The following is a 27686-nucleotide window of genomic DNA, read 5'->3' as shown; positions in this document are numbered from 1 at the left end:
TCCAAAGATTTCTGTATTATGACAGGATCCCTGAACCTGCAGGGAGCACTTGCATGGTTAGATTCATACCGCAGGCTCTGGAGTAAGACAGGTGTCCATTGTAAGAGCATAAAACTAAATGTATGCAAGTGTGCTGTGCAGCTGTTGTACAACAGACATCTTCCAATGGTACATCTGACAAGTGGATCTAGTGTCTAAATTAAGCTGTTCAAAAATGACACATCTTGTCATCAAGTTCCTCTTACCTTATGGGAAATAAGATGTCAAGATTTTAAGAAAGCAGAAGTAAATTGAAATAGGTATTAAAAACAGACCACCGTGCCTAAAATGTATTCTAGGAAAAAGAGTCACAGTTCTCAGAAGAAAGCTTGCACTGAGAGAGACTAATTGAAAGGTAGTGTATAATCAAGACAAAAACACAGCCTGTAGTGCAAATCTGCAGAAAGGAAAAGCTTTACCTCACAACTTTGCTTGGTATTTTCAGCTGTACCAGGGCTGACACCAGAATCGTGCAAGTCATTAATGATCATCACAAAAAATTACACCAAGCTATAGGAGTTTTAAGTATCATTAAAGTATTAAAATAACATCATTATTGTGTGATGGCAATTGTTAAAATTTCAATCTGTATTTCAAGGAAATTAATTAAACTACACCACAGTTCAGAAAAGGTCTCGGGCAGACATAATAAAGGACTGCAAAATAAAACTCTTTACTGGCATCACAGAATCACAGAATCACAGAATGGCTAAGGTTGAAAGGGACCTCTAAAGATCTAGTCCAATCCCCCTGCCAAGCAGGATCACCTGCACATTGTGCAGGATGGCACCCAGGAGGGTTCTGAATATCTCCAGAGAAGGAGACACCACAACCTCTCTGGGCAATTAGTATGTCTTCTTTGAAACTGTATAAAACTCCACTAAATAACCCAGGATCCAAGTCACAGAAGTGAAACTCATCACTAAGTATACATACACCCAGACACGACCCCACCTTCATCTGTGTGGAGGAACTATTGAAAGAGAATGGTCATCCATCCATGAATGTTTAATCTGTGGCATCTCATTCGATACAGAGAGACTATGTAAGTGGCTTTGAGACATGGCTATCTGTAGAAGATGGGATCAAGACACAGAATCTAAAAATAAAAACACCTGATGATTATGACAGCTGATGAAGTTACTGTGGTATCAAAACCACAAGGACTCTCAACCTCTTTATCCACTAAGGATATTAAATATGGGATCCATGAAGTGACCTAAGGCTAGATCCCATGTAGCTTTACCTTTAATAACAGTCCTCCCGATTCTACTTAATAAATTACTGTATTTCTTAGATCTTCTATTGCAGCAGTATTAAATGTATTGTTTCAGTCAGGTCACTCTTTGCTCCCTTTATATGTATACATTTATATAAACACACACAGAGGAACATATGCACACTTATGTGTAGATGAAGCAGCAATAAAGCCTACATTTGACTACTATAAGCTGCCTCTACCAGAGCTTTCAGAAGAATGAATCATAAATTTCCTTAAGATCCTTTGGCAAACTCAAGCTAGATTCAAACTAAGATCCTTCCCTTCTCACCTACAGCACTGCAAAATCATTAATGGAGACTCTACATTGCTTATTGAGTCATTCAAGCATACACAGAGCATGCTAGATTTCTTCCTGCTATCTCCATCTCTCCAGGTTATGCAAGGACACCTTTGCATTTTTGCAAAGCTTGTTAGATTATGCTGCTTGCAAAGGCACTGAGGAATATGTGTCCAATGGCAAATATATTTTTAACTTTGTTTTGAAGCACTGACAAACTCAAAAGGATAGCAAAAATGCACTTTCTTTATGCTGAGAGATGTCTGAGAGAAAAGTCATTCTGCGGGATTTTGATCTCTAGGGTGGGAAAGCAAGATTTTTATTTTTTGTTTTTTATTGTAGAGCAGGTAACTTTCAATTTTATTTCATTTTAATAGTTCAATAGTTGTCTGAACAGGAAGAAACCCTGCTGTTTGATTCGTCCCATGGACAACAGATAAAACCTGGTGATTTATATAATTTTATTATCCAAACTTTACATATAACTCACTTTGTCTTATCTCATTCTGTCACAGACAGCACACATAGTAATACATTCAAAGGTGAGAGAGAAGGAATTGGTGCCTTTTCCACAGGCTTCTATTCAGGGTTTGGTTGCTGACAGATCTGACAGAAAGCCATATTTTTAAAAGGCAGATATGAACATGAGGGGGCAAATAGCCTACTCAAAAAGTACACAGATTTACCTTTGGCTTAAATCAGAGTAAATCCAATAAATAGATGCTTTTGCAAATCCTATTCGCAGCATATATGCATACCATGCCTGCAGTCAGAATGCCTGACCATGATGCCACTGAGAGTCACAGGGAATAACTCTGACATGACTTCTGTGTAAGCAGTAACCTTTCTGAATTTAGTTCCACAGGACTATCATAGATGATGCCAGCTTCAACTCATATGTAGTTGCTGGCCACACTGAAAAACTGTGATGAATGGTGTCGGACCATTCATACACTGATATTAAATACAATTTTCCACAGCTTTAGTGTTTTTTTTAGATTACACAGGGTTCCATAGAACTCATAAGAGGTGAAATGAAAAGGATTCTAAACTGCAAGGTCAGTCCTAAAATTAAGAAATTTTATCCTCCTATATACTCTTTTACAATACTGCACTGATCCAGTAGCTTGAGGCAAAGATTAATTTCAGAATGAATCTTATTCTTTTACTGTATGCACTCCCAAACATCATGAGAGGGTGCATCATTTAGCATGTAAAATTCCTGGTTCTCATTCATATGGGACTCGAAGAAAGGAAAACCTGCAAAACTGGCCAGACTGTGCGCATACCACCACAGTGCTCCTGGCCTCGGTCACTGCTAGATCAGACAATTCAAAGAAAATCTCCTCATGGCTTTTTTATCACAATACAAAGAATGTTTCTTTCCAGAGGTCCATGAGCAAATAAGGGCCAGAAGCACTTCAAGACCTTGTAGCATTATCACTAGTGTATTATCTGAACAGAGCTGAGATAGAAGCTCAAGGACTGACATGACCCTGAGCTTTTAGAAGGGTGCCAGAGGAACATGAAAACAACCCAGTGCACTTCCTGTAGCTTATCTGATAATGGCTACTCTAGCATAATAGCTGTCAGTGAAATATATAACTCTTTTAAATTTCTATGATTACTATGCAAGCCTACTTCTCATCTCCCTTACTTGCAATATGTTTTGGTTTTTGTTTTTTTTTAATTTTGGAGTAAAATCTAGTTAATATGCATTACATTTTTGCATCTTAAATGAACAATAGCATGAAACAAATCTGAAATAATTCAATAGTTTAACAACTTTGTATGGTCCACTGCTACTTAAGGCGTTAGAAAATGCATTGTTTATCCCAGCAAGCATACAACTTACCCTCAGCATAGGGCCATTCTGGAACACATGGGGCTCATCACAAACAACACAGTATTCATTCAATACTGGTATCCGCTGCTCAGCAAATTCAATAGTCTGAGAACAATGAAAATGAGAATAACAACATCTGCTTAAAAATAATTAAAGTCAGCATGTGCTCCAGAATGTTTCAAAAATGGGTAAGATATGGCATCCTACCTGCACAAGAAAGCCACGGTCTCGTACCGGAATGCATTTTGCACCATAATTTTGCTGCAAGGAAAGAAGTTGAGGCAACTTCAGTTTTGGTAGACTACTTATATGGAAATGGCAAAACGTTTGTAATGTTTGTATGCAGATATGCTAATTAAACAATATTTGCATCTAAAAAGGTATCTAATTTGCATTAACCATTACAAATAATCAATCCTTTTACTTATTTGCTGAATGTGAGATGGATTTTTAGCTTTTCTAAAATCTGATAAGGTTTTATACCCTAGTATCCCCAAAACTTTAATCTCAAATGGAAACACCCACACCTTCACTCCACTCTGATGAACTGGCATTTAGTAAGTTTAAATTTTAACTGCATATTGTCTATCTAAATATGGACTGTGTGCTTAGGCTTGAATGACTAATGTAATTCACAAAAGTGTTGAAAATCTTTCTTTTATATCTTTTAAAATCTCACCTCTGTGAGCACCATGCTAACAGGACTCTGTGCTCAGATCCCACTCAGGTTCCTCCTGCCTTTTTCTTTCAATGTACGACAGCATAAATTAGAAAGTACTTTTGTTATAGGAGTCAGTAAGGTACAGAACTCCCTCTAGGCTGACATTTATTTTAATCAGCCCTTGTTTTGAATAAGAATCAGATTGGCTCCACAGGCAGAAGCAGAAGAATTAAGTGTGAGCTCAATGTCTTAAAATAACAATATGTGCTACCCTTTGTTTTCTCAATCAATCATATCTCTGGGGAAAGAAAAGTGGGCATTGTGGGCCTAACTCCTTCCCTGACCTCCAGCTGCCACCAACACATTTGAAGGCTAAATTTTTCACAAAGCACAAACGTGCAAGAGGTGAGCTGAACCATGACTGCATTTCTTCCAGTATGCTGTTAACTCCAGATGAAAAGACCAGAAGAGGTGACATGGCACCTTAATGAGCCAAAAGATGGTTGATTCCCCCATGAAGCAAACAGGCAAATTAGTAAAGACCTCTGTGACCATGTCAATTTTGCAGCAGAGAAGCTCACACTGTCTCCTCTTCCTGCAGCAAGAAAGGAGGTAGGGAAGGAAGTGTGTGATTGAACTTTTCCTGTGGCCAGCAACTGTACAGTGAGCTATATTCAAGGTGAGTTGTGAAGTCTGTCTTCACCTAGGTAGATTCTAGTTTTACAACATAAATGTATGAGTAGTTTAAATCCACCTTAAAAAGCTGACTCCATTATTCTTCGGTTACTTTTAAAAACTTCCAAAATATCCTCAAACATACCCCCTGAATATTAATACTTTTGCACAATAAGCATAACAACATGTTTGAAAAATGATGAAGGGTAAATGAGCAGAATAAAAAAAGAAACACTACGCACAGCAGCTTGTGAAGGTGATGATGAAGATGGTGTTAAGATACCAATAAGCCCTGAGGTAAGAGAGAGCCTCCTGCCCTCTGCTATGTTGGACTCCTTGAAAGGCTCCATTTTGGATGATTTAGGGGCATTGGAGTAGGTCTTGCTGAGTAACTTCTGATTCTTCAATCCATCCAATTCTTCCATTCTAAGATTACTAGAGTAAGACCTACTTAAAAGTTTATGGGGCTTCAAGGTGCTGTTGTGCTCACATCGAGGATCCCCAGAACATGACCTACTTAATAACTTATGGGACTTTAAAGTGATGCACTCTTCCTGCTTGACAGCTGCAGAGCAAGAACGGTTCAACAGTTTGTGTGATTTAATAGCCATTGTCTGTTCAGCCCTAGGGTCACTAGACAACGAGCGGCCAAAGGTTCTGTGAGATTTTGTGGCACACACATCCTCTGCCTTAACTGTGCTAGAGCAAGTCCTCCTCAGCAGCTTGTGAGTTTTGGAGATGCCATCCTGTTCTGACTTCAGTTTTGATTTATTTTTACCACAGCCAGGTGGAGGATAACTCGGCGACCTTAAAAATAAAGAAGGGGAAGACATAATTGGAGGATAATCAAAAATGTGCGTGAAATAAGCAAGTCCAGATATATGTCCAAATTTTTAAGTGCTGCCCATCTTCATGTATTTAACTAGTGGCAAACACAGCCCAAAATAATTAATAATAATAATAATAATAATAATAATAATAATAATAATAATAATAATAAGGTATGTAGAACCAAATTTCCAATACCTTCTTAGTCCCATGTATACACAAACTCTCACTGATTGATAGGATGACTAACTATTTACGTAGAAGTTAGGGCTATATACTTACAGCTGTTGGTACAGGTCCCTACATCTTTAAACAAACTATTCATTCAGGAAAATAATTTTGAAATGGAAAGTGTGTATTTCACACAAGATTATAATGCATTTATCTTATCAAAATGTGTCATTCCATCATGGCATGATCCCATTCAAATTATTGTCTTTTGGGCATGGAATCACAATTTCTATGTGCAGATGCTATGGAAGATATAATGAGCAATGAAATTTGCAGGCAGTAAAACAAATTTGATTCTGCTGAAATTAACTTTTTTAAAAAACCTCACAGTAATCTGGATGCTTTGTGGAAGATCATTTGATGCTCTTCTGTCCTGTTTTAAACAGATTCTAGCTCTTTAACACTGGAAATGAGAATGCACGGGGCTCACATTTTGAATAAAAAAATAAGAGAGAAGAAGACTTTTTTTTTTTTTAATAAAACAATACACACTTGATCTCTTACATTTCTATAACGTTCACATTCAACTGTCTTTGCAAAGCAAGAATCAGCATCAGGTATGCCAAATCATTTTTCTATGGTTTATAAGGAATCCCAATCTTTCTAGTGTTTTTGGACTCCAATCAAGCAAAAAAGAGGTGAAACCCCAAGGGGAGAGGCTGGCAGCTTTCCTCACCCTGCTACCAAGTGATGACAGCAGAAAATGCATGTGGAGGCTGACTCACAGTTGCAGTTAGCTCATTACCACCCTCGGGCAGAAAGAAAGTAGGAATGGCGCTCTATGGAGAGAGAGAAGTCCCCACATTTGGACTAAGTGATCTCTGCAACTGTAGTAGCAGCCAGCAAATCAACAGGAGAAGGATTGATCTGTCTTTTGTCTGCCCTTTCTGAATAAAACCAAACCCCAAGTTTCAGCAAGCACGGGGCATGGTGTGGCATGGTAGGCAATGAGCAAGCCTACCCTCTACCCTAATTATAACACCATCTTCTTCTTCTACATTTGAGAAGACAGATCTTCAGTCATCTTTAACATTCCTCCCTTCATCAAATGTGGGTGATTTCCGTACTAACCATCTACATTTATTTTTTTAAATACATGGAAATTAGAATTGCAAAATTCATCAAGAAGAAGCAATGTTCAAATAAGTACTCAATACAAATTCACAGAAGGGGTGATTTGTCAACCCTTCATAAGCAAGCAAACATACTAGAGTAAATAGCCGTATTCCTGAAAGGGGTAAAATCATAGCCTCATTTTACAAGTCCTTGAGAGTATGGGTAACATAATGAATTCAACTGAACAATTCACAAACTATTTTCATATGTTTTTAATGCCTTTGTTTTTTGAAATTCTGTGCCTACATTTCAGAAATAGTGAACATTCATTTACTCAACTAGTGGAGAGGAGTGGGTGTTCAGCAGCTCTTAAAATCAGTCTTTGATTAAAGACCATTCTAGATTTAAAAAAAAAATAATAATACACACAGTTGTGCAAAGAACAGCTGGACAACCACAAAATTACATATATATGTTCTTTTTCTTCAAAGTAGCAGTCAAATGCTACCAAGCTACTAAAGATATAAGTACAACCAAGTTAAGTAATATACAATCAATTATTTCCAGTTATGGATGAATCATGGCTGTTTCAGAGTTTGCTTTTGAAGTCATGCAAGGAAATCACTGGAAACACATGAGGTAAGATAGAAACAGAGCACTCCTCTGTGGAGAAAAGTCAACATTTCACCTTTTGAAGTATGCTGTGGATTTTGAACAGGGTATGATAGTAACAGCTCATTTTCCTTGCTATTACCTGCGCAATGTAGAAAAGATGTGCAGAGGAGATTTCACCTTTTTGTCAGACAACTTCTTATTGTGCGTACAATTAGATTTCTCTTTGCTGTTCTTCCACTGTTGTGTTACAAATGTCTGCATGATTCTGCAAATTAGGAAAGAGAAAAAAGATTTTCTCATCATAGCCAAGTCATATGAACTTAAATATTAGGGTTTACCTGTGAACCACGTAGGCTAGATAATGCAACATCCTCACCCTAGAGGCAGAGTTTCTCTATCATATATGTGGACCAATGACTAGGCACTTCAGTTCTTTAAAATTCATGTTCCCCCCCACCCCAGATAAGATTAATTCACAAGGCACTCTTATTAACAATAATGTCTGCATACAATACCACCACAAGACTTAATAGACACATGCCTGTCATGTGAAACACATGCCTCTCATCTAAAAACAAACTGATTCAGAGACATCCCATTCAGCTCTAGGCATCTTTCTCCCCAGTAAATGCAGAGACAAGATACAACATCCACACTGCTCAGGTAGGAGCACATTTCTCCAAAGGCATAAAGGTAGGCATGTCAAGGATTACACTACCCAGAGGGGCTTATAATGAAGCTAGAGCCAGACACTTTCCTGATATGCACACCAAAAGGCAGAGGCCACAAGTCACTCTAAGGGAAGCTAAAAAACATAAAGGCTATAAAGAAAACACATCCACAGGAAAAGTGGCTAAGTACAACAGATTACCAAGAAAGGCTTCAGATTTTCACACCTCAACTGCCTGAGGTTCTTAGTGAACCAATTTAACTTTTAATTTAGTGCAACTTGGGGTGGGAGGTTGTTTTAGATGACCCCCAGAAGTCCCTTCCAAGCTACATTATTCTGTGGTTCTAATCTAGCATTCATGGTCTATGAGAACTAAGCTAAAGAGAAAGTAGAAGTCAGTATGGACATTATTGAAAATTTAGTGAATCTTCAAATATGAATAATCTGGTGCTCATAGCCAGAACAGGTCATGGTGTTCACAAGTATTCTGATTTCTGCTCATCTGTGATTTATTTACTTGAAAATGTTCTATGGGTGCCTTTGGTAATTACCCAGTACACAAATCAGAGGCAGTGCTCATACTAAAATGTTTTAAAAGAGTTTTCTTGTGTGGGGAGCTTTTTAATTTTTTTCTTCAAAGTCATGTATCAGAGAGATTTTAATAACTGTTTCATTCGCAAGATTATGAAAATGCTGCACTAAATTTCTTTAAACACCAAACAGCAAAAGATTTTTTTTTCTTAAGGGAGCCTTACTATTTCAAGGATCGAATATTGAAGCCTATATTCCTGTCATTTCATTACACATATGCAAGCACATAAGAAAAAATTGCTCAGCGAAATTCTATTAAATTGAATTGTATCAGGAACACATGAAACTGCTGGTTTTTTTCTACTATTCTTTCTTCTTGTCCTCAAAACTGGGTGGCCTGATTACTTTGGCAAACCTTAGAGGCCACCATGAAAGTATTGCCTCCTTATGGTATTCATGATGCTCAGAAAGATTCCTGCTAGAGACCTCGTAATCTGAGCAGAAACATTAAATCAAACACTTAGCTACTGTCTTTTCAAACTTATGTATCTTACCTTCTAAATGACAGTAAAGTGACAGAAAACCCTGGCAGACAGCACAAACCAGGTTCTCTGCAACAACTGTCAAAATTTAACCTACAGAGGAAAAAATGCTACTTTTACTTGAATAAAACCAAAACACTTTCATCCAACCGATCTGACAACCTGTGACATGGGCCAGGAACTAAGAAATATGTCATGTTTACTTAAAAAGAGGAGTTCACACTTTTCCAGACTTACTTTTTCAGCTGATGTCCCAGCCCAAATCTTTCCTTAGTAGAAATCTGAAATACATCCACAGTTGGCACTATGGAAAATGGAGATATTGTTGAGTTTAAATGAATAATCAAAATCATAACCATACAAATTATATTTAAGGACTCTGCTCTATTCGTACCTTTAGTGTAAGTAATGGCATTGAAGCAATGGTTAAAGCAGTCGTGTCACCTGAGTCTATGAAGAAATTAAGGGCCATTTTTAGGAGTATCAGCCAATATCATTTGTTGTCTTAACAAAAGGATGTTTTAAACATTGGATTCCCTAGAATGTATGCCTTCCCACTACTGTTAATTACACAAATGTACCTTTGTTACTAGAGAGCTTTGTTACTAACTACTGATTAAATGTATCTGGGCTGGTAATTCGTCTCATCTAATCTCATAATTTTTCTTCCAAGTAAATAGTCTTTACATACACAGATTAAAATGCCCTATCTATAAATAAATTTATGTACTGAATATATTCTTAGTTGAGAAGTCTGAGTGCACCATTTGTTACCTTTTGTTAATAATAGCCATGGGACAATCTCAATAAACTGCTAGATGTAGTTACTGTAGTCCAAAGTGAACTTGCTGTCACTGAAAACAACGATTTTATCCCTTTGTAACTGAAAACAAAATTAAGCCCTTTCCCTGAAAGACATGATATACTTTAGCATGTCATATTGGACCTGATGATCTCCTGAGGTCCCTTCCAACCCTTACAATTCTATGAATTCTGTGATCAAACATATCAGGTTTTCTGCAATAAAATGAGAGTTTTCACACCTAATCTGATCTTCAGAATTCTATAAAGGTGTAGTTCACCGGAGTATTTCCTTTATTTTTCAGAAGACTATTGTATCTAAGAATTAAAATTTCCTAAATAAAAGTAAACTAATTTAAGTTCCTGTTAAGACCTTAGAAACTTACATGACCTTAGATCTAGATGCGGAGAAAAACCCCTTATCTAATCAATTATTTATCCACACTGTTACAGTTCCTATGACTACGAGGAAAATGACAGTGGAATGAACTGAATTTACTAGTATCAGGTTTTCCTTCTGTGGGCATTTTTATAGAAGATGCTTAATACTCATCATCCAAGTGCCTGATGTATGCATTCCAGTGGCCAAGTGACCCTGCATTTTACTCAAGACCCATCCTACCAGTGATACATCCACATTCATCTGTCAGAAAATTGAAAACATTAGGGATAGAGGCTAGAAATTAGCTCCTGGTATTATTAAAATCTTTGAGTAACATAGAAGAAGAAGGTGTCAGAAGTCCAGCATTTGTTGCGAGACCCTCAGGTCCTTGAGGTGGAACAACAGCCAACACATATTGCAAACACAAATGAGACTAAATACTTTGTATTACATAAGGAACTAATGACCATAGTAAAATAAAAAGGAATGAAAACAAAAAATCTGGGGTTTCTTCTTAGAAAATCAGTACTTTTAAATCTGTATTATTCTGATCACTCTTAACCAGAATGCCAGTTTATCTCTTAATTTCCCTTTTACAAATTAATTTAAAAAATAAAATGCAGTGTATATAAACTTGCCATCCAATTTCACTTAGTTCAAAACACTGCAAATGCTTGCCCCAATATTCTCACTCAAATATAACCTCATCTTTTAAAGATAAACTGATGATTTTTTCAAAAGGAAGAAATTACTTGATTAGGGATAGCAATGTCCTTAGATTTTCAAATTTGGGATGCTTGGTAGGGTGTGGACTATCTTCAGAGAGAATTACTACACTTAGTTTCACCAATTTTAAAATCTGATGTCCAGACTGTAATTCTTGTCTAAACTCTAAAATCAGAGGAGACAGCCCAGTATCCTCAAAGGCTGATTAATCCTAATCTCAGATAGGTTTCTAAGGCCTGGGGGAGAAACTGCTCTCAGGTAAAACAATGAAAAAAGTCATTAACTAGAAGAATGACTGTGTAAAATCAAGATAGTAAACAGCTGGAAGGTGGTAAAAATATCCCCCTTTGTGCCTTGGAGTATACTGCACACAAGAAACTTGTTTCTTTTAGCAGACAACAGGAAGTATTAAAAGAGAAATATATGTGTCACAGAGTTGTGACTTGGTAATCTCAAAACAACATATCCAAGGAGCAAAAGAAGTATTCAGAGAAAGAGCCTCATTTACACAAAAGATTGTGGATTTCATTCTGCTGTTTCTGGTAAATAAAGAGGCATGGCTGAAACAGCAGACATAACAAAGGAGCATTTGACTCTGGCCCTGATCTTGCCCCTCAGTACTCAAGTGCCACCATAATCAGTCAGCTGCAGGACTGAGAACTAAACGTCCTGTTTTAACCTTGTCAGCAGTGCAGAAGATAACTCTTGTTACTTCTCATTTCACTGGATCATTTCTTATTGCATGATGCTCTTCACACTTCAGTCTCTCTTATTTGCTGCACTTTTAAAAATTACATTTTGATAGAAATATTCTGAATACTAACACTGTTACTTGCTATGGCAAATAACTATTTTAAGATCTCCAGAATTAATAAAAGATCAAAGCAATAAAATACAGGCAAAAGGACCAAAGTTGAGCAAAAAATAAGGGGTTGTAACGAAATGCTCATTGGAACGAACAGAATATAACTGATAGTTAGCATCAGCAGACAACATATCCTATAAAAATAGCTCATTGGGACAGATTTTGTTAAACACATTATGACTTGAAATATCTATTCAATTTGCAGAGGCAGAATTCTCCTACAGATACAAGCCTGAATTGACAGCTTGCACTGGAATCCTCCAAATCCAGGCAAGTTATGATCCAAGTCACACACTTCTTGACTTTACTCTGTAAAAATATATCTGAAGTTGACTATTGCATATGAATGTTTCCAAATCTTCTCTCTCAGCTGAATCTTCATGAGTTGGGATATTTGTACTGTCATGAGGAAGCTTTACTGAACAACCAGAGAGTAGGATGTCAACATAGCGTTCAAAAATCTCATTCAAATTTAAAGATCCCCAAGAATACATATGTTCATATAAAAATCAGAAGCTAACAGTATAATTATCATGGTCTAGTTCTTCAAAAGGTATATGAAAAAGGGTATATTAATGCGCTCCATAGATTTGTGCATGTACACCTAATCAGTAGTATCTGCATCTGAGAAGATGATCCCTGATTTCCAAAGTCAGAAAATCACTTTAGAAACTGTAGACATTTATTCATAAACCCTCAGGTTCCTAGTGGAAACAGCTGCATTTCAAAGGATATCAAGAAAACAAATTCCTAAACTCAGCTTCCAGGAGTTTAAACTAGATATACATGCCAATATTAGGGCCTAGTCTTGCAAATACATATAACGATTTCACACCAGCAAGACTGCTCTCAGCAAAAGATTTAAGTACATGAAGGGTCAAAGATTTAGCAGTAAATGGGTATCTGTCACTTAGGATATGGCTGAGACTGAGACAACAAACATGGCATATGAAGAATACATAGGTGACTAACCTGGGCCATTTAAGTACTGTGTAAGCGAACAGTGCAGTCGCACTACTATGGGCTCTGTGCGAATTACATCCCAAGCCACAGCAATCTCTTCCTAGTTCAAGATAAAAAGAAAACAACAGATACCATTAGACATCGTGAAGAATCGTTGCATTTTGCTAGTCTATATTAGGGGCTGGTATAAACACTATCCATCCACTTACCCATCATGGGATATCTACTCCAACTTTAAACGTGAGACTTCAGACAAACTATTGCCTGCTAATGCTCTTAAGAGCAGTGTTAGACTGTTTCCCGTCCTTGAATATGCCCATTTAAACTGAACACAGGTTTCTACATGACACTACATTCACATACTGCTTCAAAACTGAGAAGCAAAGGAGCAAATAAAGATGGAAAGGACACTGAACCTGTAACATAGGGCAAAGGAAATGTTTGCTCCTTCTTAAGACTGATTAAAATTATTCAAGGTATAATCAGGTTCTCTTAATTTTAAAAGAGCCCAAGAAAAACTATCTTCTGTGCTGTGCTGACCTGAGAATATAATACATCTGTACAGAAGGTAATGATGCCCCTAATAGCACTACTTTTCATTCTGCATCTAGAGCACAGGAAGTTACTGCACAGATGAGGTGAGGAAGTGTGGAGCTAATGTCAGCATTACAGTTACACAAGCCATGCTGCCAGTCGACAGCACCACTGTCCCGAGTCTCCTTTGCCACTCAAACCTCTCCCTAATCAGTTGCGGATGTGAGAAGCAGACAGGAGATCTCTAGCCAAGGTCGTGTTCTCTCCAGGACTCTATGAAGTGCTTTCACCTAACTAATGTCTAGGATAGTAAAAAAAGAAATGTATTTCATTTACATCAGTTAAAACATCTACCATTTACAAAGCATGTTTGAAAGGAAATACACAAGCAGTAAATAAAAGCCTAGAACACATCTTAACAACATGACCGTAAAATGAAAAGGAAATCTTTCCACTAGGTAGCAATCATTAACGTCACAGCCACTTGTGAAGGTCAAGCCTCGGAAAAACGCAAGTCTCAGTAGTTGTCTAGAGTGCCTGATGTGTAGCAGAATTAAATGGGTATTAATGTTCATTATGTAATTTTGTGATTAGATTACTTACATCAAGAAAGCTAACATCAATATGCAGATCAATATCTACATCATCAATGGCTCCATATTCCCTGAAAGGAAAGAATTACATTACATTAGAACTCTTTAAAATACTCCTCAGCCCAGGAGTACTTATAACTGGGAAGATTTTATAAAGGATAATCTTGGCTGTAAAATCAGAATGATTATAAAATACACATTTACTTAGATTGGATCAGTATTTCCATTGGGTGAACATCTGCTGTACTGCAACTTTCTTTCTTACCTTGCTTAAATAGGCTATTTGTTTTTATTTTATTTAATAATTCCCCAAAATTTTTGTTCCATCACTGCCATGTACCTTTGATGTACTGCACAAATAAATCAAGGAAACAATAATGGTCATATACTGTTGTTATTTATGACAAAAGAAAATCCTAGTTGATTTTTAGGTTAACAGCCAGTAACCTAAGCAGAGGCTTGAGATAAATAATTGAAGACAAAAACAAAGCCCTGACCGTGGCACATTATACCTGTGGGCTTGCTTCTTACATTCAGGGTATTTATTTGTCAAAACATGCCGATTGCCCTGTAACGTGCTCAAGGCAATAGCTACCTTACTTCATCTGTCACCTGTAGTATTCCTGGAATCTCTAAGGTGCAGATTTAATTTATGCTCATAGGTGTTTCATTGCCATATGAAATCTTAAAGTGTAACTCTTTTCCCTCTTATTTTCTGACCCACTCTCATTGCCCTCCACCAAGGTATTTGAAGACTTCCGAAAAATAGGGCTAGAAAATATTCATTCTTATACCTAAACAAAAGTTACTTTTATTTTAATTACTTGACTGGATAACTCTATAAAAGTGAAATAACTTCCAGTTTTTCACAGATTCGTTGATACACTCCTAGTCTCTGGATTTTGGCTTTACACTGCATTTACACACTTCTCACAATGAATTCATTGCTTTCCTACTAAAAAGAGTGCACACAGTATACTAAGAGTGCATTGTAGCAATTGTGCATAAATGAAGTTGATAAGGTAACCTTGAAATACAGAAGTATTTTTCTTAGGAGATAGCTGATCTCAGATGTTGTTAATTTTCTTGAAGATCCAAAGAACAGATTGCTGTAAACTCACCAGTAATACTTATGAACACAGGCTGGTGTTACTCACATGATAGATTCAAAATGTTGGAATAAAGCTTAATTTTATTAATTAAATAGGAATGGAGTTGAACCAACTAAACACAGAAATGCTAGTATATAAGAAAGGAGAAGATAAAAATAAGTTACAACTTTGGAATTTCCATATTCACTGAAATACCTTTGCCTGCACTCCATTACCATCATAGAAAATGGATTTTAGAGACATGATGGTTTACTTCCTCAAGCTAAAAGCAAGGAAGAACTCATGTTTTCTTCTAGTGCTTGAAGCTTATGATCTACTGCCCACAATCTCTCCAGGAACACGTTTTGATTTTGAAGCTCCAGAGATCCTGTTTATTAATGCTTAAGTAATGTAAGTAGATACTGAAGAGTTGGTCCAGATGCCTTTCTTAAAGGTTGGTGGCCAGCTTTCAAAGGGCTGTGGTAAAAAGCATGCAGGTTTAGGAATTCCCCTTCTGTATATATGTAAAGTTCACTCTGATAGTAGGAGACTACTGAATAATAGGGTTCAACTCTCTAAGAAATGCATTTTAGTGGGTGTCACTGTCAGACAGGCCTGTTGCAGTCAGAGAAGTGTAGCTGTTGGAGAGGGATGAAACTGAATGCTTAATGCTGTGCTTACAATTTCCAAGAATTCACGTGTATTTTCAACTGCAGAGTACAAGAAGCATGGAAGCTTTCCACACACCAAAAGCAACCACAAATGCCAATTTCTAATACAGTGAGCCTGAGGAGATCACAATGCATCCACTGAAACAGTTGATTGAATGTATTAGATTCATTAAGGTTTTGAAAGGTTATTTACCATTACTCAATTTTAGAAGCCTTAGGAAGCATGCTATCAAGGGGTATTCTCAATTTCATAGTTACCAGTTTGGAACCTAAACATTATCTAATTCATTTCCTAAACCCATACACAACCATTTGGATTTTAATTCTCCAGGTCCTAAAAATGTAATGAATTTCCACTTAATTTCAAAAGGCATCGTACATCACAGTTGTACACATACTCTCACACTCTAAAATAACAGATGTTATTGTTACTTGCAATATATGTATGCTTAAGGTTATAATCTCTGTATTTTATTACTTTGTTTATATAACAATTTTGTTATTTTAATTGTAATGTTTCTGACAGGTCTGTTACATCTTCTCTGTTATTTTAATTCAATTATTAATAATTACATAGATGGAAAATGAAGTTAAAAAAGACCTGAAGTGAATAAAACATACCATAAAGCTATATGCTGCTGCAGAATCAGGTACATTCATATATGCCCTAAAGAATTTTTGTGTAATTTATCTTTGCAATTCACCCCTGACCAAGGTTCCACTATTTCCTTGTGTAGGATTCTTCAGTTTCCCACCTCATTACAATTAGAAAGCTTTCCTAAAATCTAACCAAATTCTTGTTTGTTTCTAACAGACTTTCTTATCGTATCTCTCACAGTGACAATGGAGAACACTTGATCACCATTTTTTGAAGTTTTTTTTTTTTTTGAAGAAGAAGAACAACTGTTATTAAATCTTCTCTTTTTCTTTTTTTTTTTTTTTTTTCTCCCCAGACTAGACAAAATCAACTCCTTCAATCTTTGCCTAGGGACAACATCTAGTAAATCTCTTGTTCCACCCCCAGGGCAGAAGACAGAATATGACAAATAAAAAGTTTAACAAGGGTTTAGAGTTCTGATGAATAGTAATTTTCAACAACATACAACAGCTTGATCAAATGCCTACTGAAGTGCAAAGAACAATATTTTAGAACAAGCTTCCAGGGCCTGTTCCAAGCATAGTTAGTTGTTTGAATACTCTGCCACAAAAATGAAGCCAAATACTGCATTATTGCTAGCTATGAGTGCCCCTTCCTTTTGCCACAATATACAGAGCTCAGAGAAGACTTGTGTTTTGGCAGTGAGGGAAAGTTTACACAAAACAGCCTCCAACATGTGACAGGTTCCACAATACAGAAGGGTAGGTGACATACCTGAGAGATACTGCATTAGGTCCATAGATCTCTCTCACTGCTGTCAAATCAGCTTCCAACTGTGGGTGCTTGTGAAGTTCTCCATCATAGCTAACCTACCAAAACAATAGCAAAATTGTAGGAGTTCTTATTTATTTCATTACTGGCATCTGATATAGGCTCATGACAGCTCTCCTTGCAAAATGTGCTGCATAAAGATTTCTTAATGCCATGCTCAGAAAGGACGTTGTGTTGATAAGCTGAAGCACTGAGGTGGTCTAGCTCTTCTAAGCAATGAGATTTGCAAAGCAGGCACCTCTGTATCAGAACTACAGATGGCCCAATTCCTGTTTGTGGAAGAAAAGATGCGAAGATAGATAGATGCCTCTATTCTATCTTGTCCTGGGGACTATTCTGGGCCTCTTGACACTTGTGCATTTTTAACCTGGCAAGTGGAAGGAGAATAAGATAACTCCTGTTATACCATTCCAGTCTAACTACAAAAGGACAAAGGTTTGCTCCCTCTTGCTTGTTGTCACACTCTCATACATTTTGGACACAGAATGGCATGGTCTCAAGAAGAGAAGCATGACACTATTCCATGCACTAAGTCTCTCAACATCTTAGTTACATTTGCTACATTTGAAACCACCAGTGCAATGATGTCAGATTAAAAATAAAAAAGAAAAAAATAAAAAAAAACACCTTCCAATTTTAAGCATTTTTTACCAGATAATGTCTAAAGAAACATATACTGAGATGTCATCACATTTTTTTTCACGAAGTTTAATGAAGAGTGGTTATGGTTATGTCTAGTGTTCATACTATAAAGAAAAAACTTGTGTGCTTGTCTAGTTGGATTGTATGAAGTCAAAATAATTAAATATCCTCTTATCGTCTGCAAGGACAAAAATACCTTATTAGGCTTGTAACAATCTATTAAAAGTCAATTACTACTTTCTCATTAAGCAGTATGCTTGTGATTGTATGACCCTGACTCTACTTCTTTACACCAATTAGAAAAACAGTAATTCCACTAAAGTCAGTGATCTCGTAATTTGGGCACGTTCAGAAACGAGAATAAGACTTGGCTTGTACCTTTGACAAATTCAGACAGCAGAGCACAAGAGTGCAATTTATCCCTTTAGACACATGAATATATCCTTACACATGAATCCTGCTGAGTGTTCCTGCTATTGCAGAGGTCTATGTAACCGCAGTAATGTTCTTCAGTTTGTACATCCAAATCTACCTGACCTCAGTGCTGTAGCACTTCAGTTCTGATATCTGGAGCTGTATTTTTCATTACATACCTAATTCAATACATTTCAATTGAATTAAAATAATAATCACTTGATCACTTTTTACTTATGAAAATTAGCAAATAATTTGATTAGACATAGATTTCATCAAACATTAAGAAGTTCATCAGCATAGCATGTGAACATACTTTGAGCTATCGATGATATTCCCAAACAGAAAGGTATAAACCAGCTATCCCTGCTCTGTATGGATAGGCACGTCAGAAAAGTTTCTCACCTAGACAAGCATAGGAACAAAACCTTTACTAATTTATTTTTATTTTACTTCAGGTGGGAGTAAACAAACCTTTGAATATGTAAATATATATATATATATATATATATATATATATATATATATGTATATATCGTTACTCAAAAATGAATTGTTTAAATATGCATAAGCAATTGCTGTTCTACTTCCAAAGAAAGCACAGCAATGTTTTCACAGATTATAACCATGGTTCACCCATCACTTTGTTGCTCCCAAAGCACATTTTTTTAACCACTCTAACATATAAGTAATAATAAAATCCAAATGGAACACTATGCAAAACACTAAATTGCTCAGAATACTGCCTTCTATCTATTTTCTGGTGGTATGAGCTAATGAACTCCAGAAAGGACCAAAGCACTGTTCTGGCAAACTGGAAGACCACCATTTTCCACCCCTAAATTAGTGCCACAGACATGCAATCTAGGGGAGATTGCCAGAGTTTTGTGTATCTGAATTTGCAAGTATGTTCTGTAACTGAAGCACAAGAGAGGGAGAAAGCACCAAAATCTGTAGTATTACTATTTCAAACTGCTATTCTCTATTGCAAATGTGTAAAATAGAGATTCAAAGTAAGAATTAACAAAGAGCTGCCCAGAAAGTGAAAATAAAAGCTAAAAATCTGATAACTTTGCTGTGTCTGAAGGATCTGTGTTTAGAAAGTCCTGGTATTTAATCTGAGACCTGATTCAGATTATTCTGTCCAATATAATGACAAAAGGTTGCATTTTTAAAGGAGATTAAGTGATTTACAGACCTAAATCCCATTGAAAATCAATAGGACTTAGGCTATTGAATCACTTAGCTACTTTAAAAGTATTTATCCATTAAATCCTTAGGGAGGATTACAAGCAGGTGGATAGGAAGCAGATACAAGCATTTAATTTATGACCAAAAGGTCGTATCTTGTTTTCACTGCCCATCAAATGCAATTTCCCATGCTCCTTGTTTCATCATCAGTTGCTTTCTTGTCTTTCCAGCTGTAACCACTTAGAAATGTTAGTATAAACCCTGACCTCCGCCTTTTCCAACTGTGTCACACAGAGTTGCACTGGTAGCTATTTCTCATAGTTGTTAATGTCAACATTTTTGTCCCCCTTCTCTGTGGGCACAGAAAACACTTGTCTCAAAAGCAGCTTACCTTACCTGTTCCCTGCATATATTGTCAACTACTTTTTCTATTTCCATATTATTGAATCCCAATACATGTGGTGCCCACTTAATAACTCTTACAATTACCTTCTTTGAAAAAGGACTGTTTTTTTATCTCTCAAGGAACTTAGCTCAGTACCTGGTTTCATACTTAATTCCTAAGTCCTTAGCTACTTCAATCTATAGATTTTCCTTAAAATTTCATCTTTTTGACCATGACTTTTTTTTTTCCACCTGATAAATACATTTTTGAGGATGTCTTTTGTTGTTGTTGTTGTTGTTAGTTTCTTCTCCTTTTATCACTTTTGGAGTGTTCCAATCTAAAGACATTTACAATTATCCACTATCTTTTTTTTATTGCTATTTAACTACAATTTTACTGTTGTTTTTTTTTCCTATAATCGTTCCTTCAATTAAATACAGTAGCCCAAAGAACAGCAATATAATGCAGTTCCAACCTCAAAAATAAGTCAACTGACTTCTGACCTGTAGTTGCTATTACACAGCTCTTTTACACCTTGCAAAATGATTTACTGCTCTCTCTGTTCATATCTCATAGGCAGTGTTAACATTTATTCATCCATTTGGGCACTGGCAGGCATCCTCTACCAAATGTAGTTGCACTGGTTCGAGAAGCAAGCACTCCCAGCTGCTTGCTGGCTTTTCCTTCACCTTGAGGTTATTGCTCTCTCAGTAGAGTTGAAAAATGAAGCCAGTACACACAATACATCACCACAGGGCAAAAATAACAAGAATTTTCCTCTCAGGCACATTAAAACAAGATACTGGTCTTTGCATTGAAGTATGTGTACACAGCCCCCTCCAGCACTCTGCGGGGCTATACTAATAGGCAGAGGAAGAGAGGCAACTACTGCAGTCATTTCTCAAGTGAACGTGAGTCTGTACCCCCATCAGTCATTTTCTGATACTGAAAATACATTATTTCAGTTCCAGTTTCAGTAGCACTTTCTGTAGCTTTTTAGGGGTGGGATTTCTATACTTTATTGTAAACATAATGCACTTTAACTCATATTTTGTGTTCAAGCCCCACCACACTACTGAAGGAGAAGCTCAGCAATGCCCTGCTTGCTCATCAGCATGCCGCACACCCTGCTCCAACCCAACCGGCCGGCGTTGCCGTCACGCTCCTGCAGCCTCACTCTGCACTCCCAGGGCGTGGATGGCTTCAGCCTCTGGGCGTAGGTAGCAACAACTTTCATAAACGCCAGCTGTAATTCACTAGAACGTTCATCAAAACAAACAGTTCTAAAAACGTAAGTGAGGAATGATTCCTTTGGGGCAATCTTTAGACTACAGTGATAAGAAAAATCTGAATAAAGAAAGCTAGCAGCGTGTTCTGTTGACGTTGCAAAAGAAAAAGATATAAAGAGATTTTATTTCCCAGCACATCACAGGGTGTAATAATAACTAATTCTGCTAAGAGAACAAGAAGGAAAACAGAGCTGCACATTTATCTAAAAATATGTAGCATTTTTCAAGGTGAATTTAACTGTAGACCTCAGAGAAAGAATGGATCGTTGCCTAGATTAAAATTGTTTTGTAATAACCATTTTTTACCATTAAATTGCAATGCTCTTGACTTTACAAAATGGCAACCCTCCAGCAGGAAACAAATTTGGATCTAGCCTGACTTCCCATTTATATCAATAATGGGATATGCTGTAAAGAGTAAATGTCTATTTCCTGGAAAAAAGCAACTGGCTTCTATTTTCAAACATCCCAAAGAACAGCTGGATTTTCTGTTCTTGCAGTTTTACAAATGCAAAGGAGCTCACCTTATTTTAAGTTTGACATGATTATACAGCATAACATATTCAATACTTTTACTTTTACTGTAAAATACTATATTACATTACATTCACACATTGAAAAAACAGATGAATTTAATTATCCAAAATTTGTAATAGAATGAACCACAGAAGTTTTCAGATATAAATTTGAAACATTTGCAAAATATCCTTCATTACCTGTCCTCCATAATAAAATTCCTCAGAATCATTATCCCCTTCAGAATCTTCTTCAAGTGTGCTGTTGTGCTGTGACTCCTTAATTAAAAATGAAAATTAACAATGATAAAAGCAGTATCTCTGTCTTGCATTTATTGTTCTGAGTGCAGGAAGAGTGTATTCTGCAAATAATCTCTATGCACACAATAAACATTTTATTTTTCATGAGGAGTACTATGGGCCGATTTTAAGCATAGTGAAAGAGCAGACAAAGCTTACACACACTGTTGGGGCACGAGAAAACAACCCTGAATGTATGTCGGAGAAAAATACTTTGTCAGAGGATACAGACAGTGTGGAATTTTAGGAATTGGACTAGAATATTCAGGACTACTTCACCCTGTGGTCCCGCTAAACAAAGCATACTTTACCCACCAAGACAGAGGTTCTGTACTTAATTCACTAAGCATTTCAGTGACCTAATATAGTTTTAATTAACTTGATTCTGGTAAATCAATTCTAATAGTTTAAGGAAATAATTCAAGCCTAAGCATGGGATCCTTTAAGTCCCTTTCTGTGAAAAACTCTGACAAATCTCCACTTAATTATTGTAACAAAAGTACCAGCCTGTTTCCAGGAAAGTTAAAACTTAATTTTCTGACTGCCTCTGTTCTAAGACTTTGAAAATTAAAGATTAGAAAGTAATATGCTTACCCAAGTAAAACCTGCTCTAAATAGGCTGCTCTGTGAATAATTGCACGCAAGTAAATAGAACCGCTTATGGTACAGACTTCAACTTAGCATGAACTGCAGAGTTATATTCTGCTTGTTACCAATGAAGCCTTTAGTTATAATTATGTAATTAATTAAAAATATTAATCCTTGTTTCTCATAATACATTAGTTATTTCTAGGCTCTGTTCTGACAACGATCCCATAAAGAATACCTGATAAAATCTTAACTCTTTACTTCAATCCAAACACCATGTACTTTTTGCACATTTTGTGTTTATGTCCTACACATTCCTGTGTTAGACAATCTTTAAGGTCCCTTCCAACCCAAACCATTAAATGATTCCATGATACACAGAACTGTCACAATGGAATACAAATCAGACGTGTGAATCAAAGAAGAGAAGGTACCCCAAAATGCCCTACATTTATAAATGTCAAATATACTCATCACCAATTTCTATGGTCAGACAATACAATCCCACCTCCTTACCTTTACCTCTAAAGTCCTTCTGTAGTTACTACATGTACACATAGAACAAAAATTGTATTTCAGCCAATTTCACAGCGATTTTTTGAGGTAAGGCATAAAATTCGTATCTCCTTCTACCTTACTAAAAAGAAATAAAGTGACTTCAATCATCTTTGTTTAATAATAACCCTAGCTAAAGGGGAAGTTTGTGTTAAAACAGAACCCAAGAGAACAAAAAAAAATCAATGCCAACTAAAGAGAAATGAAACTCTCACATGAGAACAGTATAAAACCCACCCTATCCTAACTCAGATTTCTAACTGTCAAGCCAACAGTGTTAGCAACTTATTTAAAGGCTTTTTCAGTGTTTTTATACTTATGCACCTTTGTTCAATTAAAAAAAAAAAAGGAAAAACTCAAAAGTCTGTCCCATGGAAACTTAACTATATCTCAAAGTTTTAATCAAAAGGGTAAATTCTGCATCAAAAGGGTAAATACTGCATTTAAACTTTTAATGTTTACAGAGCATTGCATACAATTATGTGGCAGTAGAATCAAAATATTTCCAAGTCCAGCTTTTAAAATCAAATGGAATTTCACATAATGAAAACAAACAACCATATACATTATCCAATATTATCCATTAGCCAACAAACAACTAATATCCATTATCCATCTGATCATATTTAGCCCCTTTTTTCTGGAATAAAATACAGATCACAGCCTAAAAGGCATTAATCATAAAACAAATATTCCTAATCCAGAAATCAGCATTATCAGAGAAAGTCTTGAAGTTAAGCACTTGAATTTTTGATACTGTGCTCAATCTCTTCCACCAGTCATGGTGGGAGCCTATGTGGTACTTTCTTTGAGGCTCTAACACTGTCAGCCCCTGAAGACCTCATCTTTTACTGCCATTTCTTTCTTAATATCATCTCAGTGAGACTAGTTAGGGGCCCATACCAGAGGTACAGCACAAATACAATGATGACTGAAAAACCTTCACACTCCAGATATTACTTACAGTGAACATTGTCAGGAAAAGTTCCAGAGACTCCAGTGGGATTGCTGTAGGCCACAGCAGTGCGCTAAGTAAGCCAAGACATTTCTTCCAAAATGTCTTGTAAGGGTGCATTTGACAGGAATTCTATTCCATTACATATTATTTTCTGTTGTTTCTTAAAATATCTTTTGTTAAAATATACATACAAGAAATACATACCTCTCCATTCTCCCTCTGTAATTTTGATTTTATGGATAAGCAATAGTTGACATCGCTGGTTTTTCTTAGTTCTTAAAATAAAAGGGAAAATAGAGAACATCTGTGAAAAATGTGAAATACTTGTATATATACTGACTTGAAATACTTGGTTGAAATAGTTAAGTATCTAAGTTACAGGTATGAAGGACACCAAAGTGTTTACAATACAACAGTCTAAAATTAACAAGAGACTACGTTTCAGAATACTCATGTTTTTAACTGTGAAATGAAATTCAGCTGGTCCATTCAGGATATTTTGTTTTCCCAATCAGTAATTTAAACTTCTGTGTAAAACAAGAATGAAAAGAATGAAAGATCAAAAGCCCGCTACAATAATTAAATCAGATTGACTTATATACAAAATATAGGTTTAGATTTTATTTTAAATGATAGGCTTTACTTTTCAAATTACGTACACATTTGCAAATAAAATTTAATCTATTCAAATTAATAAAATTTAATAAAATCCTAAACTTCAGGCTATTACAACCAGTTTTTGTTAGGGTGCCACTTTAGTAAAATTATTCTTGATTTACTATATAAATGAAATCACAGACTGAAAATCGTATTGATTTTCCATTGGAATTCAAAGTAATTCTGTGTTATACATGCACACAAAAATACCTTAAAGCTCTGTAACAATAATAAAAACACCACAAAGTCAAACACAGTTATCTGCAGAACAGCTAGATTTACTTTACTCATATAGAAGAAACTTTACTCAGTTTCTCCTATAGCCTGAAATCATCAAGGAATTTAGCTGATAAAGTCTAAAAAAATCTGTATGGAGTATATAGAGATTGTGGTTATATATTCTTTATAAGTGCCTAAATCTCTAAATACCATTATATGTATTAAATGTTTGGTTAGGTTTTTTTTGAAAGTATGGATGTAATTTCCAATGAAGAGGTTCCCAAAATCACTGGAAAAAATATTTTTTCCCGTAGTCTCATTTGTGAAATAGCTGAACCATTTTGTTTGAAATTTTCTGAAATAATTCACCAGAGGCAATGATAGTTATAGACTGTTTCATCCCCAGTGGTACAGATTTCATAAAGGTTTAAGCAAGTGAGCATGAAAACTTATAATTGGGAAGTATTAAGCACCTCTAACTGTATTTGAGGAGAATTACTTTAGCACAGACTGCAGGACATTAAAGGAATAAAATACATTCTGCCTACACAATTGTGTTGATCCCCAAAAGAAGTATTTAATTTATTCTATTCTGAAATGTAGGACAATTTACTACAGCAAGCCTGTGAAGAACTAGTGAGCTGTACAAGTACGCACATTAACACATCTCCCTTTAAGTACGGGAAATGTCTTGTCCTTCCTCACAAAATATGAACTTGGTAAAATAATCAGGACATAAGATTACCTGTAGCAATTTGGTGGAAAATTACTGGAATTGGCTCTGTTGTAACTAACACATCTTCATCGTTATCAGAACTGGAAACATATGTGTTATCTACAAAAGAAAAACACTTTGCATGTTGAAGTCCTGTGGTGCTCTGCCAGTCCCTTCCCTCGTTGCACAACCCACCCTTCTATCATAATGAATCACTTCCCAGATGATGAGGGAAACCCAACACTATCATATTCTTGCTGTGCCTTTTTCTGAAGAGATTGTACATAAAAGAAAAGTACCAAAAGGATGGAAGAACCAAATAATATACATCCAAACCCCCTGCATTCCAACATCACAGCTTTCATGAAGTGTACCAAGCACTGCTCAGAACTGTCCCAAGACCCATGGGGGTTGTTGCCAACCTTTTCCAAAAGGAAGACTTGTTCTACATTTTCTGTCATGCTTGATACCAACACTTAGGCTTGGTCAAACATGCAGTGAGCTGGCTGTTAACAGCATATTATGCAAAATATATATGCCTCATGTTGTTGGTTAGTCACAAAAAGGATGTTTGAATTATCTTCTCATCAATGGAGAACGTTTCTTGTGCCTGATTCAGTAAAAAAAAAATCTTTTGTTCCCTTCAAAAACTTTCAGTACGGGTATGAATACTGAAAGCACACTTCAAACTTTCTTATAAAACGTGGGAATAGACTGTGATTTTTTATTTCCAACCAAATCTCCACTAACAAAAAAAAAGGAGCAGCAAGTTTTTATGCAGTCTGAACAGAAGCTAATTTTACATGAACTGCTGAACTGCCTATGAAAGTACTAAAATTTTTTTTTCTAATTATCTGGGCTAAATTGGACTTTCCACTCTAGAGCAGAAAGGCTGACAATTAAGATAATCAGAGATAGAGAGGCTAGTAAGAGAATTGAAAGGGCTTGATCTATCATGATTCTGAGCACTTTGGTTCCGCATCAGCACAGGGCATGAACTCGCATGCATTTTTAAACACAATGCTGCAACCCAAGTCTTAAAGCCTTTGACCACGGTGCTTCTGTGGAATGCTAGAAATAATGTAAACATTAATTGATCCGTAAATCCAGCAATTTACCACCTATACTGCAGTGGCCCTGGGAAGTCTGCATCCAGACTGAGCCCTAGGGAGGCTGCCCCCTCCTTGCAGCAGCATCAGCGGTTCCCACAGGTGTGCCACTCTGCCTTTGCAGACAGGCAGCTGCACCGCCATGCACAGACAGGCACGTGGGGCTTTCCCAGCCTGCCACCTGGGAACCAGCCTTTCTGCCACCTTCACGCAGAGCTACCATGTCTGGCACTACCCCACACCTTCGCCTACTTCCACTCCTGCGCTGTCCCGTGAGGTAACCCAAGTAGTCTGTGCACAGCACAGCAAACACATACTGCGAGCAGGTAGCTGCTCCCGGAGGCTGACCCCACTTTCCCCTGAGTGCTGCACTCCGTGGGCACCACAACCTGCTCCATCTGCTCAGTCTGCATCTGCTCGGCTACATGCTTGGCACGGGGACGTGTTTTAGAGCCACGGCACAGCGAGAGTAAGAGGGGCTGCCTCCAGCCATCTGCCAGCACTCACTCCTCCTGCCACTTTTGTCAGTCTGTAAGCTATGCACCCAGGGCAGCTGCTTCTCACCCTCCCCCTGACCCCCTGCCTAGCCTCTATTTGCAGGCTCCACCTTGCCGTCACCGTTTCAGTGCCAGCATCACCACGTTGGATGGCTCTGGGCATACAACACATGCCCACTCCTTTCCCAAGTCTGGAAGCGTAGCTTACTGCTGTAGAGAGCATCATTTAGATCTAAATAAATTTAGCCAGCTCTCACTATTTGGGTGCAGATAAGGAAATCCATGTGCTAGAATGTATTGCTATATGAAAAAGTAGGAAATACAGCAATCTGTGCTGTACAGAA

At 36.8% G+C, this 27686-nt stretch overlaps 1 protein-coding gene across 7 annotated transcripts in view; it reads right to left on the bottom strand.

Moving 5' to 3' along the window:
• Positions 1-27686, bottom strand: part of PARP8 (poly(ADP-ribose) polymerase family member 8) — a 124877-nt gene that overhangs the window by 27220 nt on the left and 69971 nt on the right. For 4 of the 7 annotated variants that reach the window (XM_038170727.2, XM_038170724.2, XM_038170725.2 and 1 more), the window contains 11 exons: positions 25767-25856; positions 24350-24420; positions 21946-22023; positions 17252-17346; positions 14128-14188; positions 13000-13090; positions 9491-9557; positions 7650-7775; positions 5023-5587; positions 3652-3705; positions 3454-3549 (listed from right to left, as the gene is read on the bottom strand). In XM_038170727.2, the coding sequence (XP_038026655.1) occupies positions 3454-3549; positions 3652-3705; positions 5023-5587; positions 7650-7775; positions 9491-9557; positions 13000-13090; positions 14128-14188; positions 17252-17346; positions 21946-22023; positions 24350-24420; positions 25767-25856 (1394 nt within the window). Of the gene's footprint in view, positions 1-3453; positions 3550-3651; positions 3706-5022; positions 5588-7649; positions 7776-9490; positions 9558-12999; positions 13091-14127; positions 14189-17251; positions 17347-21945; positions 22024-23148; positions 24296-24349; positions 24421-25766; positions 25857-27686 lie in introns of those variants that run through there. The other 3 variants (XM_072031122.1, XM_038170726.2, XM_038170729.2) reach the window with 3 other exon arrangements.

The sequence above is a fragment of the Anas platyrhynchos genome, chromosome Z (genome assembly GCF_047663525.1).
Source record: "Anas platyrhynchos isolate ZD024472 breed Pekin duck chromosome Z, IASCAAS_PekinDuck_T2T, whole genome shotgun sequence".
In the NCBI taxonomy this organism is placed as follows: domain Eukaryota; kingdom Metazoa; phylum Chordata; class Aves; order Anseriformes; family Anatidae; genus Anas; species Anas platyrhynchos.
Note: the sequence above shows the minus strand (reverse complement) of the source record. Positions and strands in the feature narration are given on the sequence as shown.